Source organism: Silurus meridionalis, chromosome 29 (genome assembly GCF_014805685.1).
Source record: "Silurus meridionalis isolate SWU-2019-XX chromosome 29, ASM1480568v1, whole genome shotgun sequence".
Taxonomy (NCBI): domain Eukaryota; kingdom Metazoa; phylum Chordata; class Actinopteri; order Siluriformes; family Siluridae; genus Silurus; species Silurus meridionalis.
Genome location: NC_060912.1, coordinates 4,363,487 through 4,386,346, shown reverse-complemented (window position 1 = coordinate 4,386,346; position 22,860 = coordinate 4,363,487). Strand labels below are relative to the sequence as shown.

Here is a 22,860-nt window from a genome sequence, read left to right as displayed (position 1 = left end):
CGTTACAGGTTAGTCAAAGAAACTTAGAAATGAGCATCAGAAAATAATAACATATTCCTCGGTCTTGCACACATGCAGTAATACCGGAAAAATGTGGCAGCAGGCTATTTCCAAAATACCGCTATGCCCTTAAAGTGTCCACAACATATTTCACCCGGTATCGCCAAGCTGCCACTTTTGGGCCCTTGAGCAAGGGGCTCTCTCCTCTGTTCTCCAGGGGTGCCATATCATGGCCGACCCTGCACTCTGACCCCAGCTTGATGGTTATGCGAAGAACGAGTTTCACCTTGCTGTAATGTATGTGACACAAAGGCTATTCTATTCTTTCCCTAACTGTGCATTCCTTTTTTTGCAGATCGGTAGGTAAAATTTGGCAGCCAGTAAAATGTTAAAAAAAAAATATTTTCAATGATTTTTAGACACTGTAGTTTGATTACTTTCCACTTAATCAGATTAATTTCAATGTTATTTCATGTTTTAATGTAAGCTGCTATTAGGGATTTGTGTATTAAATCTATCATAATGCAGCTTTTGGTCACTCTTTTGATGAATAAATGTGTGTTCTCTGACATTGCAATGTGAGTGGTTTCTTCTGAACTTGTGACTTGTATGATTTTTACTTCAACTTGCTTTCTCAGAAGCTGTAAACTGCAGATAAGGAATATCCCACCACACATGCAATGGGAGGTAAGTGTACTTTTGTAAGCTAATCAAAGTTACAAATATGATTTAACAAAAATTTATTAATTCACTCATTAAATGCACCTTTCTGCCTGGTTGTGGTCTAATTCTTAAACACTCATTTGACTGACTTTTCTCTGTCCAAGACTCTGAGCTCATTACACCATTCAGATTAATTAAAGGTCTACCTGAGATTATGACCAGCCTTTTTGCATTACAAGTGGATAAATTCTGCCATGCAAAAATTTAGATTTGAATATCCTGCATATTTATCTACAGTCTCGAACTGGGTCATGTGGAATCACAAGAGCATATAGATAGCTTAATATCTTAAAATTATATTTCATGACATTAAATTCTCTAAAATTGTTTAAAGAAATCTATGCAATTATAAATATTAATGGCTGATTTGCAGCATACCTTAATGAGCAAACAGGAAAAAAGTGCCTCTCTGGCCAGTTCCCAAGAATTGTGATTTGATCTAATCTCTAACAGAAATAAAGGCATTGAATAAACTAATTCATTTATTTTATATGTAGTAATAAGTTAAAGGCCATGCTTGGAGAATTTATCATCACATACTGTGTGTGTGTGTGTGTGTGCCTTATTTTTCCTCTTCTTTTTACAGCACAGGCTCATGGTTTAAGATTTAAACACTTTAAATGTTTGTGCCTCCTGTGGGATATACAGTACCTCCGGAAATTATTCACTGCTTAAATTTTTCCACACTATGTTACAGCCTTATTTTAAAACTAGATAAAATTTATTTTCCTCAAATAAAAACTACAAACAATACCTCATAATGACAACGTGAAAGGTTTGTTTGAAATCTGCAAGTTTATTCAAAATGAAAAATCGCCTATTACACAAATTTGCCAGTACACTTAAAATTGAGTTGAGGTGCACCTGAAAGAGCTCCAGCGTTTCTTTGTGGAGAGAGGAGAAACTTCCAGGAGAACAACCAACTCTGTAACTCTCCACCAATCAGAACTGTATGGTAGAGTGGCTAGATAGAAGCCACTCATTACTAAAAGACACATGAAAGCCCAGCTGGATTTTTCCAAAAGACACTTGAAGGACTCTAAGACCATGAGTAACAAAATTATCTGGTCTGATGAAACAAAGATTGAACTCTTGAATGCCATGTCATGTCTGAAAGAAACCAGGCTTCTTTAATCACCTGACAAATACAAAACAGTAAAGCATGGTGGTGGCAGCATCCTGCTGTGGGGATATTTTTCAGCAGCAGGAACTGGGAGACTAGTCAGGATCTAGAGAAGATGAATGCAGTAATGTACAGAGAGCCTTGATTTAAACTTGCTCCAGAGCGCAATGGACCTCAGACTGGGGCAACGGTTCAACTTCTAATAGGACCACAACCCTAAGCACACAGCCAAGATAAGAAAGGCGTGGCTACGGGACGACTCCTTCAATGTCCTTGAGTGTCACCGCCAGAGCCCAGACTTAAACCAGATTGAACATCTCTGGAGATATCAGAAAATGGCTGTGCACCGACGTTTCCCATCCAACCAGCTAGAGCTTGAGAGGTTCTGCAAAGATGAATGGCTCAAAAATAAGTGTGCCAAGCATGTAGCAGATTTTAAACATACTACTTTCATGTCATTATGGGGTATTGTTTATAGATTTTTGAAAGAATAATGAATTGAATCCATTTTGGAATAAGGCTGTAACAAGTGCTGTGAATACTTTCCATATGCACTGTACAAACAGATCCCCTTTTTGCTTCCAGTATTTAAGCAAGATGAGTGTGCCTTGGATTATTCCCCACTGCCTGTGTGCACTCTTAAGGCTCTGGTCTTCATGTGCACGTCACCAACTATACACACATCACCAAACAACCATTGGATATGCTTAAATTGCTGACCTCTAATGCAGCCAATGGCAGGTGCTGCTTGGTGACACAAAAGAATTAGGATGTGAAGAGGAGACTGGAACTGGGTGTGTAGTGGTGGAGGTATAGAGGTGTGTGCAATGCTCCTCCTGCTTATTCTTTTATGTTTAACTGCATTATACTCTATACAATATCATACCAATACAGCGCACACCTATTTAAAACAAGTGTGCCACTGGTTAGAAATATTCACTGTAAGAGTTGCTCAATGTTGCATCTGTCATTTTGAGAAAGAAAACATGGACCCAAAATCAGTAAATGCTGTCAAGTCAATCATTTTAGACACATTAGACACTTATAGAGAAGCTTGCCACAGCAAACATTCTGTGGAATTAAATGACATTGCCTAGTATCATGCAGCAGTTTTTGTCACACCGTTTGGCCATTGGATAACGCTCTGCTACACAAACTTTCATTTTCTTTTCACAGGTATTGGATGGATTATTAGCTCAGTACGGCACAGTGGAGAGTTGTGAACAAGGTTACTACATTCACAAGACATCTCTACTTTTTTTAAGCTAGTTTTAAAAATAGATTAAAGCTGTAGCCTTTACTTAACACTAATTCCTAATAATGTTTTACCTTGACAGTATTACTTGACAATGACCTGTGTACTATCAGGGTGTATTTTTAACCGCAAAACACTTGTTAAACTCTGGATAAAGTGTGTCTGCTAACAGTTAAAAAATATTTTTCTTTCTATAGTCAACACGGACACTGAGACGGCCGTAGTGAACGTGCGTTATGAAGTTAAGGAGCAGGCCAGACAGTGAGTACTCCTCATTCTGTGTTTAGGAAGAATACTGAGTTTCATTGTTACATTTTTAAAACCTGTAGTTGTTTCAGATTTTGATGCCACCTACAGGCAGAACAGAGACTTTACAGGATTCTTTTAGATGTTTTTTCTTTTGTGTTTATAGCTAATTGTCTAAAGGTTTGAGGGTCCTGTAATTCATTTAAATTATATTTATTCTTTAAGTTTGCTTTTGTCTTTACCATGTTTTTTACTTGTGCTGTGGTTGCTTAGCTTTTTGTTTTAAAATTATTTTAGTTTTGTCCTTGTTCTATTTTAACCTGAGAAGGGTCTTGAAATGTTCTACTTTTTAAAACCTCTCCAATTTATATTGGGATGGGCCAATAGTAGATTCAGATCTTCCCACTGTCGGCGCAAACTCGACAAGCTTGGAGCAGAAAAATGTCTTGATGGTGCTATGCATTTATTAAGGCAAGTTATTTTCAGCATGATATCCTCTCACCAACACACTCAAACCTCTTTCTTTCTTGCTTTTAGAGCAGTTGAGAAACTGAATGGTTTCATGATGGAAAACTATGCACTGAAGGTGTGCTACATACCAGATGAGACTGTACTCTGCAACCCCCAGCAATGGGAAACAGAAGAGGAGGAGCACCACGTGGCCTACGCCAGGCCTCTCCCTCTCTGGGTACTCGCCCTAAGCTGCAGTCTGACATTCCACTGCGCATGCTTGTGCCCACACAGTTTGTGGGTGCCATCATTGGCAAAGAGGGTGCTACCATTCGCAATATTACCAAACAGACACACTCAAAGTAAGCATGATTTTGTGTTACGCACTGTTGTTTAAAAAAAATAAAATAAAAACTGTGGTAGCTTGGTGGTTAATACTTAAATTCTGTTTAGAGGATTAAGTTCGAATCCCAGTACCACCAAGCTGCCACTGTTGAGCTCTTAAACAAGGCTCATTAACCTCAAATGCTCCTGTTTCTAAGTCACTATATATATGGGGCATCTTCCAAATGCTGTACGTGTAAACTAAAATATTTGTGTGTGCTGAGATCTGGATATGGATTTGCCTCTTCATTGCCCATTTATATACTAGTGTTAAATGTCTGCAGATGAGCAAATACTTCAATCAAATATTTAAAGGTTTAAGTAATAAATACAAGTAATAAGATGCACTAGAAAACACCTGCTTTTTGACAGTGCCTGAATGTTCTGGTTCTCCTTCTTATATAAACATGCAGAATTGACATCCACCGTAAAGAAAATGCAGGAGCAGCAGAAAAACCCATAACAGTCCATTCGACTCCAGAGGGCTGTAGCTCTGCCTGCAGGAGCATCATGGAGATCATGCAGAAGGAGGCGCTAGACACAAAAATGTCAGTTGGTATTCTTATGTACTTCCACCCATTGACACATCTGGCTAGCTTCATTTGATCAGAGTTGCTCTTTTATTTGCATTACCTCTAATTGTTGATTTGCTGTTTCCTTCATTCTGCCTTTTATTGTTTTTCATGGACAGCACTGAAGAGATTCCGCTGAAGGTTTTGGCTCATAATAACTTTGTGGGACGCCTAATTGGAAAAGAGGGCCGTAATTTGAAAAAAATTGAACAAGACACTGGAACCAAAATCACCATCTCACCGTGAGTGATTTGTTAATAGTATTGCTAGTTTTCATAATGTTTTATTTGATTGCCAAATTAAGTATATTTACTGCCATGTAATTAACGAGGAAAACTTTTTGCTCTTTACACCAGTCTACAGGACCTGACACTGTATAACCCAGAGCGAACAATCACAGTGAAGGGCTCAATAGAGGCATGTGCCAGAGCCGAAGAGGAGGTCATGAAGAAAATCAGAGAGGCCTATGAGAATGATGTGGCTGCCATGAATGTATGTGGGAGCACTCAGGCTTTGTTTAGTTTTGAGGCTGAAAACAACAAACAGCATTCTCGGATGTCTGTTTTAAAACGTCACTTTTAACGTTGTTTAAGTCGCAAGCTTATTTATATCTTAATGTGTGTGTGCAGCTTCAATCTAATTTGATTCCTGGTTTGAATTTGAATGCTCTGGGTCTATTTCCTGGTGGGACATCAGGCACAATGTCGCCCTCTATGGTGCCAGGACCCATTTCGGGACCAGCAACTGGATACCCTTCTTTTGGGGTAAGTGTGAGTGTGAACTCTGGAAATGGGATGCTTTTAGCTTGTTTTGGTCCATGCTGACCAAGGAGTAGGTCCTATCTGGACTAATGCATTTTTTTTTTTTTCCCCCATTTCAGTTGGTTAGTCTTGGTGACTGATACTGTTTCTTAAAATTCACATTTTATAATAGTTAGGTTTCTGTATAAATGTAAATAAACAGGGATTTGCAAATACCATAAACCCATATTCTATTTACAATAATGCACAAATAATTTAAGTTTAAAATAATTGATTGATTTTGATAGCTTTTACATTTGGGACGGGACTTTGTTTACCACTTACCAAACTAGTTTTAACTACCAACATTTTTTTTTGGGGGGGGGGCAATGAAATTTCCGAACTTAAACAAAAAAACGCACTTCACCTGTGTTCTGAGCTGCACGGCATCAGGAGAAAAACTTCCTCCGGTGGCGCACGACGATGACAAAAGATAAACTCCCGAGAGAAATACAGTGGTACCTTGACCTACGAGTTTAATTCGTTCCATGTTTGAGCTCGTATCTCAATTTGCTCGCACATCAAATCAGTTTTCCATATTGAAAATACTTAAAATGGCATTAATCCGTTCCAACCCTCAAAATGACACCCTGTTTTTGTTTCATTTTACATAATACATTTCTAAATAACAAATCTTGTATAAAAACATAATAGAAAGAGTATGTAAAGATATAAGGTTTATTCAGTGTATTTGCCTTGGAGATGAGACGACTTGAGCTAACGAAAACGCCGGTGGGGATGTGTGGAGGGAAACTTGTTTTTTATCACTCCTGTACAATAGTATCCCTAAACTTGAAGTTTTTGCTTATCTTAATTTTTGTCACAATCTTCGCTTTCTGGCTTCGTTTCGCTATCTAGCAGCGGCGTCTCGAGCTCATACCTCAATTTTTTGTTCGTAACAAAGCAAAAAAACCGATCGAGTGACCGCTCATATCTCGGAAAACTCGTACATTCATGCACTCGTAGGTCAAGGTACCACTGTAGTTGTGAAAGGAAGGAGGAAGACCGTGAACAATGACTTTCTTGGTCGGCTACTGTTTAGATACAAGCCGTTGTAACGTGTTGAGTCTGGGTTAAGGGAGAGCTCGCTAACTCCAGTTACAACAGAAATCATATAAGCACAGACAGGTTTCCAAAACTCGTGCTTTTTTTTTTTTTTTGGCAACAGCGTTACGGGTTAGTCAAAGAAACTTAGAAATGAGCATCAGAAAATAATAAGGACATAATCCTCAGTCTCTCTCACACACACACACACGCAGTAATACCGGAAGAATGCAGTGACGTGCTATTCCCAAAATACCGCTTTGCTCCTAATAGAAGCGCAACATTGTGCATTTAGTGTCTTTCATTATAGCCTGTGTAAAGTTCATTAGTTTCAGTGTAGACACCTGCGGCTTATTTGTGTTTAAAATAAAAATCTTTGTTATCTTTATATAGGGATGCGCTTTATAGTCCGGAAATTACGGAAATATTTTTAACATAAGCCGCACCAGTCTATACTAATGATAGGGCTGGGCGATATGGCGTGTAAAAAAAAAAAATCCCTGATTTTAAAAAATCCGATTTGCGATTTAAATCGAATTTTTTCCCTGCCTGCTTAAAATCAATCTGCATATGACAATTTTTTTTTTTTTTTTTTTTTAAGTTTTAACTTTATTAAATAAGGTTTATTTACCCTTCTGGGATTATAACCCACTTTGGGTTAAAGTGCAATCAGAAACAACAAGCCAAAAATACAAGATTGCAGGCCCTGCTATTGTAAATTGTGAAAATAGAACGTAAGCAAACCTACAAAGAAAAATGTTATGAGTGTTAAAATGTGGAACATGATTGAAAATGCACCTGAGGTTTTGAGTGATTTTGCCTTTACTTTTCTCCAAAACTCCACAGTAAAATGACTGTTTATGAGTGTTTGAATATAGTGATTTAAATGATCAGATTTTTCTGTGTCTTAACGGAAACGCCGTTCTGAAGCGTCTTTACATGTATTTTGGTCGCTTCCACCACCCATACCGTAAGTGTACGCTTGGACGGGCAACACTAAACAAAGTGCGGCTGCTTAACTTTACTTGGGAACGAGTTGTTCTCTGCTCGCTGCCATGTTTGTGTATCTCTATGACAAACGCGCGGGGGGAGGGGGCGGGGCTGAGTTTGTTCGAAACTATGGGAGCCCAGAGGGGAGCGTCGGCGGACATTAAAGAGAAACCGATTTTTATTAAAACAGATCGATGTAAACTACACATTCGAGTTAATCGATAAAATCTATTTATCACCCAGCCCTAACTAATGTACTTTACACAGGCTTTAACGAAAGACACGTTACACACGGTGTAACGGGTGAAATATGTTGCGCTTCTATTAAGAGCATAACGGTATTTTGGGAATAGCCTCGCACTGCATTTTTCCGCTATTACATGTGTTCAAGATGAGGATTATGTCCTTATTATTTTCTGATGCTCATTTCTAAGTTTCTTTAACTAACTAAAAAAGCACGCGTTTTGGAAACCTGTCTGTGCTTGTATGATTTCTGTTGCAACCAGAGTTACAACTCGAGCTATCCTTGACCCAGACGCGACACGTTACAATGGCTTGTATCTAAACAGTAGCCTACCAAGTAAGTCATTGTTCACTGTCTTCCTCCTTCCTTTCACAACTATTTCTCTCGGGGGTTTATCCTTTGGCTTCGTTGTGCGTTTAAAAAATAAAATAAATAAAATCCTGATGCTGTACAGCTCAGAACACAGGTGAGGTGCTTTTCATAAATTAGCTGCCTAATTGTTTAAGCCGCGGGGTTCAAAACTTATGAAAAAAGTAGCAGCTTATAGTCCAAAAAATACGGTATTCACTTTTAATCACCACATTCTGTGTAAAGCTGCTTTGAGGCAATGTTCATTGTTTGCAAAAATGTATTTTTAAAAATGTTCCTCTTCCTGTTTCTTTTACAGCCTTTTAAATCCTTTTGTTTGAATAAAGTTTATGAATTTTTAAAATCTCCATTCTCTTTTACATTTTACACAAAATCCCTCATCTTTTTTTGAAAATAGGGTTATGCACTAAATTGCAAGATTAGTCTAATGTTGGCAAATAAGTGTTTGTGAACACTGAGTAGTTGTACCTATTTGTGATGGAGTGCTGTGGTGTGATTGTGTTAAGGGCTGTAGCTATTGATAATTTTAGTAATTAAGTATTCTGCCGATTATTCCAATAATTTATTCAGTACTTGGATAAGTACTTTTTCTTTATTAACACGCAATACTGGATATGCAAGAGAAAATAGGATGTTTCTTAAAATGAGCAAGTAATTTGTTTTTCTTTTTATAAAAAAAAAAATCATTTCCATCCTAAAATTACACAAGAATATCTGTGGAAACTAAACCTGTTTAATTGCCATATTACATTAAAATACAAATATAACAAAAAATAAACATTAATTTTAAATAACTTTGCACTGTACTGTTTTTTGTGGTTTGTTTGAAATGATCTCAAACTTTGACAGAATCAGGCCAAAGAAAACGACAAATTTTTAATTCTAATTAAGCCTTATTTACTTTATTTCTCGTAAACCTCCATCATTTCTGGTGCATCTACCGGTAACCATGTTGTTCCTTTCCTTCTTCCACTATGTAAAACTGGCGAGAAATAGTCGGAGTTATTCAAACTTTTTTCCCCCCAAATGTAGCGAAAACAGGTTTCCTTATGAATCTTCCCCTCGCTGTTCGTCCATTTTTTTTATTTTTTATTCTACAGCATCTTCTCTGTTTACCTGTCCAGAACGCTCCAGAGTTTAGCGGTTGGTGCCTCAGTAATAATGGTCTGTGGGGAGAAACAATGCTCCGTGTGTGTGGTTAAACAGACTAAACAAAGGTGGTTGGTTTTTTTTTTTTTTTTTTTTTTTTGTAATTGACTTACTCGAGTAATCATTTCACCCCTAATTGTGTTAGTGATCAGTTTTCAGCAGGGATGCACAGGCAACTGTGTGCCTGTTTTAATGTATGTTTCTCCTGTAGGCCACCATGTTTGAGAGTGAGCTGGCATTTTTGGTCTTCGAGCAGTATCTCGCCCCTTTTTGTAAGTCCCCAAGCTGTTGGCTGCGTTCACCCTGATTGCCTAAAGGCTGCAGTTGATATCCTCATGTTACACCCTTTATTAAAAAAAAAAAAAAGTACTTGTGTACAACCCCAGTTCCAAAACCGTTGAAACGATGTGCAGAATGTAAATAAAAATTAAGTGCAGTGGTTTGCAAACATCATGAATCCATTTTTATTTATTATAGAACATGGAAAACAAACATTTAAACTAAGAAAATGTAATATTTAAAGGAAACAAAATATTGACCTTGATTGTTTTTAGCAGGACACACTCTTATTTACCCGTCTAACTTTGAGACATTGCACCAAACAGCTGGAGGAATTAAGTAAATTGCAACAGGTCAGTAAAATGATTGGGTATAAAAATAATTTCAGAATAATGTTACACAAAATTTTGATGACTGTCACACATCTACAGTACATAGTATCAGAATATTCATATTTGGTGCCTGTGGCATTCAGGCCCTTCTATTACAGAATCGTACTGTTGTAATGTAATCTTAATGGGTTCACAAACACAAAAAAGAAATTTTACACATTTTGCTGTGTCCTCCACAAAGGTGGCAGGTTGGAGCTCAATCATGCAAATATGAAGGCATATGTAAACGTGATTTCAGAAAGGTTGCAGTCTTCTTTGGGTCAAACTCATTTAAAATAGACTGAAGCAAGGTGTGAAACTGTTCTGTTCTGTTTCAAACTGCACAATTATGCTAGCTCATTTAAACCATGCCACTGAAAATAATTATCTGAAATGAAAGTGTTCTATTTTAGAGCAGCTCTGCTGATGTAGAATATTTGCGCATTACTATATAACTGATTACATACTTTGGTTGAAAATGCAATGTCCATTTAAAGCATTTTGAGTTCAATATGTGTCTATATTCTGAATCTAAATTTATATAATGTATATAATTTTATCTCTCATAAGTGACCTCATAGGAGAATAAGGTTTTTTATTTTTTTTTTTTTTTTTTTTTTTTTGTGAAAGTTCATGACTTGCAACTTGAGTAGAATTATTACTTTTTCCACCTCTGCATATAAGGACTGTTTAAAGATGTGGTGACACTCTGTTGTGAACATTGCCCTATCCCAACTTTATTGAAATTGAGATTTCCCCTTAATCCCCTTTCGTCCTCAATTTAAATGTTCTATTGTGAATGGCATATCTCACAAATGTGTTAATCATTGCAGTTTGTCTTTATTTATATTGTACACTGCATTCCAGTTTTATGTGCAATTTTGGTTGTATTTTTCATGTATGTGTTTTAAAGTTAGACAAAGCAATTGCTTGATATTATTAAATTTATTTTTTCACCTCTTTTTCATGTAGGTGATCTCATGTTTAGGGAAGGTCCTAAATATCTGCACCTGAACAATTTTAAATACTTTTATATTACCTAGAGATTTGCATGTGTGGAAAAAACTTGATGCTGACTTGATTTCATAATGAGATGCTTTATAACATGAACATTGTAAGTTTATGCATTGAATATGAAGGACTGGTTGTAAAGCATCAGCATGCTATCAGTCATGCGAGTTTGCTTTGCTCGACTTTAAAAACATTATTCACAGTTGTGCTTATAAACAATTTGCACAATGTTTGAAGCTGAAATGTATTAGACTTGGCACATGTAGCAATTTTATTCCTTTTTGCAAATGAAAGTATGTACAGTCACTCTGTGTTCACAGCAGCCTGAGTCTGAGATGGTGCATCTCTTTATACCAGCACTGGCTGTTGGAGCCATCATTGGGAAGCAGGGCCAGCATATAAAACAACTCAGCCGTTTTGCTGGTGCATCAATAAAAGTAGGTGATTGATGATAATCCTCCTCCACCACACCATACATTTTTTTTTTTTTTTTTTTGTGTGTATATATATATATATATATGTATATGTATGTATGTATATGTGTGTGTATATATATATATATATATATATATATATATATATATATATATATATATATATATATATATATGTGTGTGTGTGTGTGTGTGTGTGTGTGTGTGTGTGTGTGTGAGGAAAATAAGTATTTGAACACCCTGCTATTTTGCAAGTTCTCCCACTTAGAAATCATGGAGGGGTCTGAAATTGTCATCGTAGGTGCATGTTCACTGTATTTGTATGATACAGCTGCAAATAAGTATTTGAACACCTGAGAAAGTCAATGTTAATATTTGGTACAGTAGCCTTTGTTTGCAATTATAGAGGTCAAACGTTTCCTGTAGTTTTTCACCAGGTTTGCACACACTGCAGGAGGGATTTTGGCCCACTCCTCCACACAGATCTTCTCTAGATCAGTCAGGTTTCTGGCCTGTCGCTGAGAAACAGAGTTTGAGCTCCCTCCAAAGATTCTCTATTGGGTTTAGGTCTGGAGACTGGCTAGGCCACGCCAGAACCTTGATATGCTTCTTACAGAGCCACTCCTTGGTTATCCTGGCTGTGTGCTTCCGGTCATTATCATGTTGGAAGACCCATCCTCAACCCATCTTCAATGCTCTAACTGAGGGAAGGAGGTTGTTCCCCAAAATTTAGCAATACATGGCCCCGGTCATCCTCTCCTTAATACAGTGCAGTCGCCCTGTCCCATGTGCAGAAAAACACCCCCAAAGCATGATGCTACCACCCTCATGCTCCACAGTAGGGATGGTGTTCTTGGGATGGTACTCATCATTCTTCTTCCTCCAAACACGTTTAGTGGAATTCTGACCCAAAAGTTCTATTTTGGTCTCATCTGACCACATGACCTTCTCCCATGACTCCTCTGGATCATCCAAATGGTCATTGGCAAACTTAAGACGTGCCTGGACATGTGCTGGTTTAAGCAGGGGAACCTTCCGTGCCATGCATGATTTCAAACCATGACGTCTTAGTGCATTACCAACAGTAACCTTGGAAACGGTGGTCCCAGCTCTTTTCAGGTCATTGACCAGCTCCTCTCGTGTAGTTTTGGGCTGATTTCTCACCTTCCTTAGGATCATTGAGACCCCATGAGGTAAGATCTTGCATGGAGCCCCAGTCCGAGGGAGATTGACAGTCATGTTTAGCTTCTTAAATTTTCTAATGATTGCTCCAACAGTGGACCTTTTTTCACCAAGCTTCTTGGCAATTTCCCCGTAGCCCTTTCCAGCCTTGTGGAGGTGTACAATTTTGTCTCTAGTGTCTTTGGACAGCTCTTTGGTCTTGGCCATGTTAGTAGTTGGATTCTTACTGATTGTATGGGGTGGACAGGTGTCTTTATGCAGCTAACGACCTCAAACAGGTGCATTTAATTTAGGATAATAAATGTCGTGGAGGTGGACATTTTAAAGGCAGACTAACAGGTCTTTGAGGGTCAGAATTCTAGCTGATAGACAGGTGTTCAAATACTTATTTGCAGCTGTATCATACAAATTTAAAAATCATATATTGTGATTTCTGGATTTTTTTTTTTTTAGATTGTCTCTCACAGTGGACATGCAACTACGATGACAATTTCAGACCCCTCCATGATTTCTAAGTGGGAGAACTTGCAAAATACATGTTCAAATAATTTTTTTGTGTGTGTGTGTGTGTGTGTGTGTGTGTGTGTGTGTGTGTGTGTGTAATATATATATATATATATATATATAATTGCACCAAAATAACTGCTGTAAAAAAAAAAAAAGTACTGGAAAGTTTCAATACGTGTACTGTTGCAATTAGGGATGCACCGAATATTCGGCCACTGAAAACTTTCCGAAAGACTTTGATCACCGAAAAAACACGGCCGAAACAGTTTGTTGTGATGACGCAAACAGAAACCGTGGCCTGCACGTGCTTGTCTGAAGCAACATGTCTGCGGTGTGGATGTATTTCAGTATATCTGAGAAAGACCCACGGAAAGCGATTTGCAAAACATGTAATGCTGAAATTTCAAGAGGGGGGTGCGTCTGCAAAGACTTTCTCCATGTCGGGTTTTATTTATCACCTGAAATCCAAACATCCCGATCGCTATGCTGAATGAGAGGAATGCGGCACAGAAAAGCAAAACCCCTCCGAGCACGCGCACTCCGTCTGTGGCGGACGTTTTTGAAAAGGCAGGAAAGTTTTCCAGTGATCGTGTCAATGCGCTTTCCTGACCTGGCAAAGTTGGCACGCAAGTACTTGTCTGCTCCGTGCACAAGCACTGACAGCGAGAGACTGTTCCATGTAGCAGCCCATGTTCTCGATGAGAAGAGGAACAGACTTCACTGTGATAAAGCAGAGAAGCTACTCTTCATCAAGAAAAAGCTGCCACTTTACCTCAAGAAGTAGAATGGGCTTGTCTAGTTTTTAAATATTTATTATCCACTTTGCACATCTGCAATTCTTGGTGCATTTGTTGTTAAAGTTCTACAGTTAACATATGGGCTCTGGCAGTCTTTGTTTTGATACACCATTATGTTGTAGGCCTACAGTGAAAATATTGTCATCTTTAAGCAGTTGCACTTGTTCTGAATGCACTTTGTTTTTATAAAAGAACATATTTAATTTTACAAACCTTTCAGCAGGCCAGAGGGCCTGTACATTATTATTTAATGTACACATGAGTGCATTCAAGTTAAACATTTAAGTTTGAATTTTAATTTATTTTATCCTGTGCATTATTGCAATGTGCTATAAATAAATATTTTTAGAATTTGTAATTGATTTATTCTTTGAAACTTTAATATTTATTTATGCAATTAAAATGCCTTGATTTTAGTAAGTTTAGTACACAGTCATAGCCATAAATGCAATGGTAATAATAATTGGCATAATTTCTTTCGGTGTTTCGGTTTTCGGCCTTGCTTTCTTCTTTTTCGGTTTCGGCCAAAAATTTTCATTTTGGTGCATCCCTAGTTGCAACCCTAATAGAAAAATGTGTTCTGTTATGTAGCTATATATGTTTAAAATTACAAAAATTTAAAGAAACATGGAGAAGGAAGAGGCAAACAGCTGCCAGAGGTGCAGGCCCAGCTGAAAGCAAAATGCCATCGAATCAAAAGTTAAATTTAATTTGTAAAGGTGTTCCTTCATTTAGAAACAACTAGATTGAGATTTATCGCCTTGACCCTTTTGAATTGCACTAGAATCCCACACATCACCCCTGCTGTTCAAAAACAAAGAAAAAACAAAGGTCTGTTAGTAAATTTTTCATTTGTTTGAGATTTTTAGACTGGTAGCTTTACCTTAAGTAAAATGTAATTAAAGTAACCGTACTTTTTACTTGTAGAATATTTTGTTTCTATTTCCACCTCTGAAAGTCACGCACTAATATTTCATTAGACTACTTTTTGCTTTAGTTTTGGCAGGCATTTGCCTTAGCATCTTGATAATCTTATGGCCAGTCAGATTCATTTTTCCCTCAAGTTGCACTAATTTCTTGCCACGATCTTGCATTGACTGGAGAGGTAAACTGCAGAGTAAACAAGCTACACATTTGCTTTTCACTATTAAACATGGCAGTGAGCTCTACACTTTTTGTACAAATTGTTTGCATGAAATCAAATAAGTGGTCTTCGGTCATGATTATTTCAAGATTTCTTATAAAAAGACTCCCCCACCCCCATAGGCTTCTTCGAGGCCTATTTAAAGATTTTCTTAGGGCACATGTCTAGATGACTCTTTAGCCACCTGGTCTGATCCCATCCAGAGGCATCATCCATGTCTATTCCTTTTCCACAAAATCTCACTGCATCACCACCCACTGTAAACAAAACACTACTGCTCACCTCTGGCAGCTTTGTACAAAGCTGACGATTGCCCAATAACTCCCCATGGCTGCAACCAGTAACAGAATGTGGAGTGGAGCGATAGGCCAGCAAAATGTGTACTTTTCTTATGTTAATCTTTACCGGAATGAGCTGCTTGCATGGCTTGGCACAGTGTTCTGTCTTTCGATCTCGCCATTCCAGTGAAGCCAGTATGTTGTGATGCGTCTGTGCTGAAGTGCTAAGAATTCTTTGAATTCAGCCCCTGTAAATTGTGATTGTCGGCAACAATTGTCTCTGGAAATCCATGAGTGTTACAACTCCGAGTTGACTCGGCTATTTCCCAGACAATGATTTCTGGAGGGGTTTCTGAACTCATGCAGTGATACTGATTTTTTGAAGAACATGTGCATTTAATACTGATTTTCACCCTTGTCCTATGATGTGCATTGTAGATAAGTTTAGTTAGTTGCAAAATGTTCTTCCAACTGTTTCTTTTTAGTAACACTAAACATCAAATAAATCCCAAAAAAAAAAACAAATTATCCTCTACAGATTTTCCTCTGTTCCAACATTTATTGTATGCTTTCTCTGTCCCCCAACCCATTTTCTTCTCAATTTCTCTGTGTAGATTGCCCCAGCTGATGGAATGGATGCCAAGCAGAGGATGGTCATTATTTCTGGACCACCAGAGGCCCAATTCAAGGTACTAGAATTGGATCAGATAAAACTCGTATTGTTGTACTGTTACCCACAAAAATTCAGTTCAGTAGGACATTGTTCATAGCAAATCTTTAGTCAATGTTTGGGTTGTTTACATTTTAAAGAATTTATATGAAACTGATCTCACTCCATGGTCATAGTGTTTAGTTGGAGTTATAGGCATATCATTTTGATGATCGGACAACCCACCACAACCAGATAGGATTAAAAAAAAGTTTTTTAATTAGATGTTTTGCTTATTATAATAAGACTCTAATCCAGGGTATTCATGTATAAAAATGTACTTAAAAATCCAAAAGCCACATAGCGAGTATTTTTTTTTAATTTATATACCATATTTTTTGGAGTATAAGCCGCTACTTTTTTCCCACATTTTGAACCCCACGGCTTAAACAACAAAGCGGCTAATTTATGAATTTTTCCTGGGTTTTTCCCGGTTTCACAAACTTCAAACCAAAAAACGAAACCCCGTAACATGAGACCAATGAAATTTCCGAACGGAAACGAAAAAACGCACCTCACCTGTGTTCTGAGCTGCACGGCTTTGGGAGAAAAAACTCCTATCGGGTGATTTTTAAACGCACGGCGATGCCAAAAGATAAACGTCCGAGAGAAATTGTTGAGAGAGGAAGACGGTGAAGAATGACTTTCTTGGTAGGCTACTGTTTAGATACAAGCCGTTGTAACGCGTTGAGTCTGGGTGAAGGCAGAGCTCACTAACTCCAGTTGCAACAGAAATCATATAAGCACAGACAGGTTTCCAAAACTCGTGCTTTATTTTTCTTGGCAACAGCGTTACAGGTTAGTCAAAGTTAGAAATGAGCATCAGAAAATAATAAGGATATAATCCTCGTCTTGAACACATGCAGTAATACCTGAAGAATGCAGCGGCAGGCTATTCCCAAAATACCGCTATGCTCCTCAAGGAAGCCCAACATATTTCACCCGTTACACTGTGTGTAACGTGTATTTTGTTAAAGCCTGTGTAAAGTACATTAGTGTAGACAGGTGCAGCTTATTTATGTTAAAAATAAAAATATTTGTCAAATTCGGTGGGTGCGGCTTATGTATCGGTGTGCTTTATAATCCAGAAATTACGGTATTTTTAAAGCTTATAGTGGTTGTTGAGTATATGGGGATTTCTTCTTTCAACAAATTCACCCATGCATAGTTTTTTGTTTCTGTAAAAAACAAACAAACAAAAAACCCATTTAAGTATTCAAGGTGAAGCAATTTGTGTAAATCAACATTTGTATTGTATTTTGCAGATAGCAAGTTTAGCAAGACAACTATGCTAAACAATATAAAATATAATGCATTGCTTTTTTTTTTAACAAATGTCAATCTGAATTTGTGAAGATGTAAGCATCTAGAATATATAATTAATGTATATATCATTTAATTATACAGATTAAATATACAAACAAAAACAAGCATCTGCATGTAGTAAAGCAACTGTAAACCATGTTTAAGTTACTTTTATAGTAGACAAATGTTATTTAAAAAAAAAGAGAATAGAACAGTGGCGGGCCGTGCATTTGGTACCTGGGCCTTCAGTGGGGACTTACCCGACTTAATCCACCTCTTAAGACACCCACCATCACATCGCAATTATAGAAACCATCAATACAATACAAAAACTATAATATAACACGTGGCATTACAGAGAAAGGCATTTCATATCTGGAGGGTGAATACCATTTTACTAAAGCAAGCTCCAAACCTCTACACTACAACTGCAACTGTGCACCTACATAATCTGGAGCAGTTGAGAATCAATTTTTGTCTAATAACATGACAAAAACATAAAAAATTTAAATAAAATACAACCTATTCACCAGAGATGCAGACTCAAAATTTGCACTGCTTCTCAGAGGCTGTAAGCCAGTGGTACCGCTCGTATTCACTGGTCTGGAAGTGGTGAACAGACCCTTTCCTGGGCTGAGACAAGCAAGCTAGCTTCGGGGTTGGCCGACCTCTTCTGATGATGTGTAGCTTCTCTTGAAAATGGATTTTTAACAATGTCCAAGACCAAATCAATTTCTCTTCCTCGGTCAGCCACTGTGGGTGTAAAAAAGACTAACTCGGATGTACTAATGTGTGCAGAGCGCTACAGACATGTTTTGCTACTCAAACTTGGCTGTAACAGTTTCCCTTTGACTAACCAATCAGAAGACAGAAAAATGCTGGTTGGTTAAGGAAACGGACCCATTGCTAATATAGTCTAAGACACAACAGCCAGCACTACTGATTGTGAAGGCCCTGGCCGATTAGATTGGCATGGCAGCACATAGAGGCTGAAATCTGAAACATACACATACTGGAAGCAGTGCAGCCAAGAGAAATGCTACAAAATGAAGAGAATAAACTGTTGAAGAAAATTTAATACACTTTCATGGAACAAATAATTGAATTTAGGTTGTAAATGTAGGTCTGTGCTTCTGATATTGTTTAGGCCAACAAAGAAGGCCTTGCTGGCCCTGATGGCCCATCACTGAGAACAGCGAAATGCAGCAAGCTAACAGGCTAGATTGTTCTTTCTTTTTTTTGGCTTCTCCCATTAGGGGTTGCCACAGCACATCAGTCTCCATTATGCGGATCCGTGACACCACGGTTTTTTCACGTACCCGTGCATCACTGTGGTACTTCCATTCCACACAATAACTTGCAGGTACAGTTTTGTCTGAGTTTAATATAAAATGCTTCCATGCCCTGGATGGATACTTTTTTCTGCTGCCAGTTGACCCTGTACTGTCGTCTGCCTTTTTTGCAAGCGGCTGAATTATCATGCACCACCCCATTTGGGTAATGTTTTGTGTATGCTTTTAAGAAAAATGCGCTTCAAGTGTAAGGCAGAGACTAAACAAACTTGCAGTCCGCCACTTAATACGTTCGTGAGGGGAGGAAAATGTGTGCCGAACCGGAAGCCCTATACCAAAAAGGTTTGGTACAAATACGTATACTGTTACACCCAATTTATATCACAGAAATGTACACCCCTCACATTTTGGCAACCATTTTAGTATATCTTCTCAAGGGACAATACTATAGAAATTAAGCTTGGATATATATTAGTCAATGTGCAGCTTGCATAGCAGTACAGATTTACTGTCCTCTGAAAATAACCCAACATGCAGCCAGTATTCTCAAAATAGCTGGCAACAAAAGTAAGTACAAGTGAATATATATTTTGTGGGGGCACCACTGTTATTTAGTGCCTTAATCCTTCTGAGCATGGAATTCACCAGAGCTGAACAGGTTGTTGCTGGGATTCTCTTTGTGACGTCACAGAGCTGCTGGTTGTTACACATGGAAGTTCTCTACCTTCTGCTTGAGGATGCCCCACGGGTGCTCAAAGGTGTTCCGGTCTGGACACAATCTGCGTCAAGCAATTGTCTTGTCTTATCAGACCACAAGATATGGTTCCAGTAATTCCTGCTCTTGGACAGGTTGGCTCGTCAAACTGTTTATGCACTTTCTTGTGAGCCAGCTTCAGAAGAGGCTTCCTTCTGGGATGAGGGCCATTCAAACCGATTTGTTGCTGTGTGTTGTATGGTCTGAGCACTGACAAGTGGACCTTCCACTTCTTCCAACCCCTAAAGCGATGCTGGCAGCACGCTCTTTGCCATGAGGTGACATGTTGAAAATTCAGTGATCAGTATGAGAGAATTGTACTCAAAGCACCACATTTTAACTGCTCTAATGTAAGACACAAATTTGCATAAAATAAAAGCATATAATTTCATGTGTTCATATGAAGTTGTATTTGCCTAATTAAAAAACTGATGAGAATTAGATGGTTGTCAATATGTAATACATACAATTGTTCACAATACTTATTTTTACATGATGATGAACTCGTTTCTAATCCTGTCCATTGTCGTCCCTCCCAATGAAAACCTCAACATCTTCAGCTCTGCTACCTCCAGCTCCACCTCCTGTCTTTTACTCAATGCCACGGTCTCTAAACCATACAAAATTGGAGGTCTCACCACAGTCCTATAAACTTTCCCTTTCACTCTTGCAGATACTCTTCTATCACAAATCACTCTTGCTATCACTCTTTTCCACCTGCACACTTTTCTTAACTTCTCTAACACACTCTCCATTACTTTGCACTGTTGACCTCAGGTACCTGAACTTCTCCACCTCTTCTTCCTGCAGCCGCGCCCTTCCTCTCATTCACACGCATGTACGGTCTTTCTTCTGACTTTCATGCCTCTTCTCTCCTGCACATACCTCCACCTCTTCAGGCTCTTCTCAGCCTGCTCCCTACTCTCACCACTAATAACAATATCATCCACAAACATCATAGTCCACAGAGACTCCTGTCTGACCTCGTTTTTTTAACCTGTCCATCACCACTGCAAACAGGGGCTGAGAGCCGAACCTTGATGCAGTCCACCTTGAACCAGTCTGTTGTTTCTACTACACACTGCTGTCACACTGTCCTCATCATGCTCACATACTTCTGACACACCTGCTCTCACTTCCTCCTTACTAATCCTATCCACTTCTTGCTTCACCATCTTCACATCATCCACCCCTCTCTCTCTCACTTTCCTCGTTCATCAGCTTCTCAAAATACTCCCTCCACCTTCTCAACATACTCTCCTTACTAGTCAACACATTTCAATCTCAATCATTTATTCTCTTTCAATCTCTGTCCCTCTGCCTGGTCAATTGGTGTAAATCCTTTTTTTCCTTGCTTAGTGTCCAAGTTCTCATACAGCTCCTTATATGCCTTTTCTTTCTTTTCGCCACATCCCTCTTTACCTGCTGCATCTCCTTGTAGTCCTGCCTTTGTTTCTCATCTCTGTCCATCCCAATTCTGTTTTGCCAACGTCTTTCTCCTTTACGCTTTCCTGCAATTTCTCATTCTACCACCATGTCAGTCTTCCTTTCTATATCCAGATGTCACACAAAGTACCTTTCTAGCTGTCTCCTTCTCTTCTGCAGTAGTTGCAGAACCTCATACCGCACCTCCTCAGCACCACCAAGCCCCTTTCTGACCTCTTCCTTGAACTTACACTACAGTCTTCCTCCTTCAGTTTCCACAATCTTATTCTTCTTTCAGTCCTCACTCTCCTCTTCTTCTTCACCTCCAAAACCATCCTACAGACCACCATCCAATGCTGTCTAGCTACATTTATGCCCAGCCAACACCTTAGTCTCAAATCTCCATTAAGTAGCATCTCCTACATAGAACATAGTCCACCTGTGTGCACCTTCCTCTTATACATCACCCTATGATCCTCCTTCTTCTAAAACAAAGTATTTACTACTACCATTTCCATCATTTGAGCAAAGTTCTACCACTGTCTGCCCTTCCACATTTCTCTCATAAGGCCATACCTACCAATCACCTACATGCCCATTAAAGTCTGCTCCAATCACGAATCATTATTTTTTAGGTACACCATCTACCACTTCATTTAACTCCAGAATTTTCCTTCTCCTCCATCTCACAACCCACTTGTGGCGCATAAGCACTGAGGACATTTATCACCACCCCTTCAATGTCCAGCTTCACATTAATTACCTGATCAGAAACTCTCTTCACCAACACTCTTACTAAACTCTTCCTTCAGAACCTCCCCTCCCCTACACTTCTCCTTTCCCTGCTGTATCTGTAGACGTCATCCTCCTTTGGCCAACGGTACCCTGTTGGCTAACAATACATTTTGGTGGTCGTTGGTAACCGGGCCTCGACCAATCCGGTATGAATTTGTGATTCATGATCTGCACATTTGATTTGGCAAATGTTTTTTATGCTGGATGCCCTGCCTAATGCAACCCTCCCCATTTATCCAGGCTTGGGACCTGCACTAAGAGTGCACTAGCTTGTGCAACCATAATGTCTGGGTTAAATAAACTTTTTAATTATATTGTAATTTATTGAGACTCTTGTGTATAGATGGATGGGTGTATGTGTATATATACAGTTACATACATTCATACCTGTCTGTAAAAATTAAAGAATGACAAACCTTTGATGCAAGTGTTTAACATGTTACTATTTTTATCTCAGGCTCAGGGACGTATCTTTGGGAAGCTGAAGGAAGAGAACTTTTTTGGGCCAAAGGAAGAGGTCAAACTAGAAGCTCACATTAAAGTGCCATCATTTGCTGCTGGCAGGGTCATTGGTAAAGGGGGCAAAACGGTAAAGGACCCATTTATAAATGTAGATGTTTCTATATTTAATAGTACATGAGGCTTGACATTTCTCTTTTTGTATTTTTCTTTTTTGTAAATTTTGAATGAAGGCTTCAATTTCACTATGATATTCAAATGTGGTTTAATGCCTATTTGGATTGTTGGACATAGATTTAAAAAAATAAGGGTTAGTGTCTCCTCACTCACTCACGAACACATGAGGTAATTAGGTTTTTTGCAACAGTTGTATTTTCATTCATATGTATAAGTTTAATGAATGAAGAGTGATTTGCCTTTATAGACTTGACCATTTGTTCACAAAACATTTAGATTATGCCAGGATTGATAAACACTAATAGATATCACATTTAACTTAAACAATTTTTTTTTTTTTTTTTTTTTTACACTGCAGTAACTTGAGCTCAAGAGGCAATAGAAAATCCAGTATTTAGCTGTTGCATTTAAAATTGTCACATTTGTGTTTAGGTGAATGAGCTACAGAACCTAACTAGTGCAGAGGTTGTTGTCCCCCGAGATCAGATACCGGATGAAAATGACCAAGTGGTAGTGAAGATTTCTGGCCACTTTTATGCAAGTCAGGTAATCAATTCCAGAAACTACATCTAAACTGGTGCAACTGGAGCCA

General features: G+C 38.4%; 1 protein-coding gene across 1 annotated transcript in view; it reads left to right on the top strand.

Annotated features, from left to right (window-relative positions):
- Window positions 1-22,860, top strand: part of igf2bp3 (insulin-like growth factor 2 mRNA binding protein 3) — a 31,939-nt gene that overhangs the window by 6,640 nt on the left and 2,439 nt on the right. Inside the window, 13 exon segments of the mRNA XM_046843989.1 lie at window positions 639-687; window positions 3,023-3,074; window positions 3,299-3,362; window positions 3,885-3,955; window positions 3,958-4,159; window positions 4,595-4,729; window positions 4,873-4,995; window positions 5,110-5,245; window positions 5,383-5,517; window positions 11,331-11,447; window positions 15,967-16,041; window positions 22,090-22,221; window positions 22,701-22,814. Coding sequence (XP_046699945.1) covers window positions 639-687; window positions 3,023-3,074; window positions 3,299-3,362; window positions 3,885-3,955; window positions 3,958-4,159; window positions 4,595-4,729; window positions 4,873-4,995; window positions 5,110-5,245; window positions 5,383-5,517; window positions 11,331-11,447; window positions 15,967-16,041; window positions 22,090-22,221; window positions 22,701-22,814 — 1,405 coding nt within the window.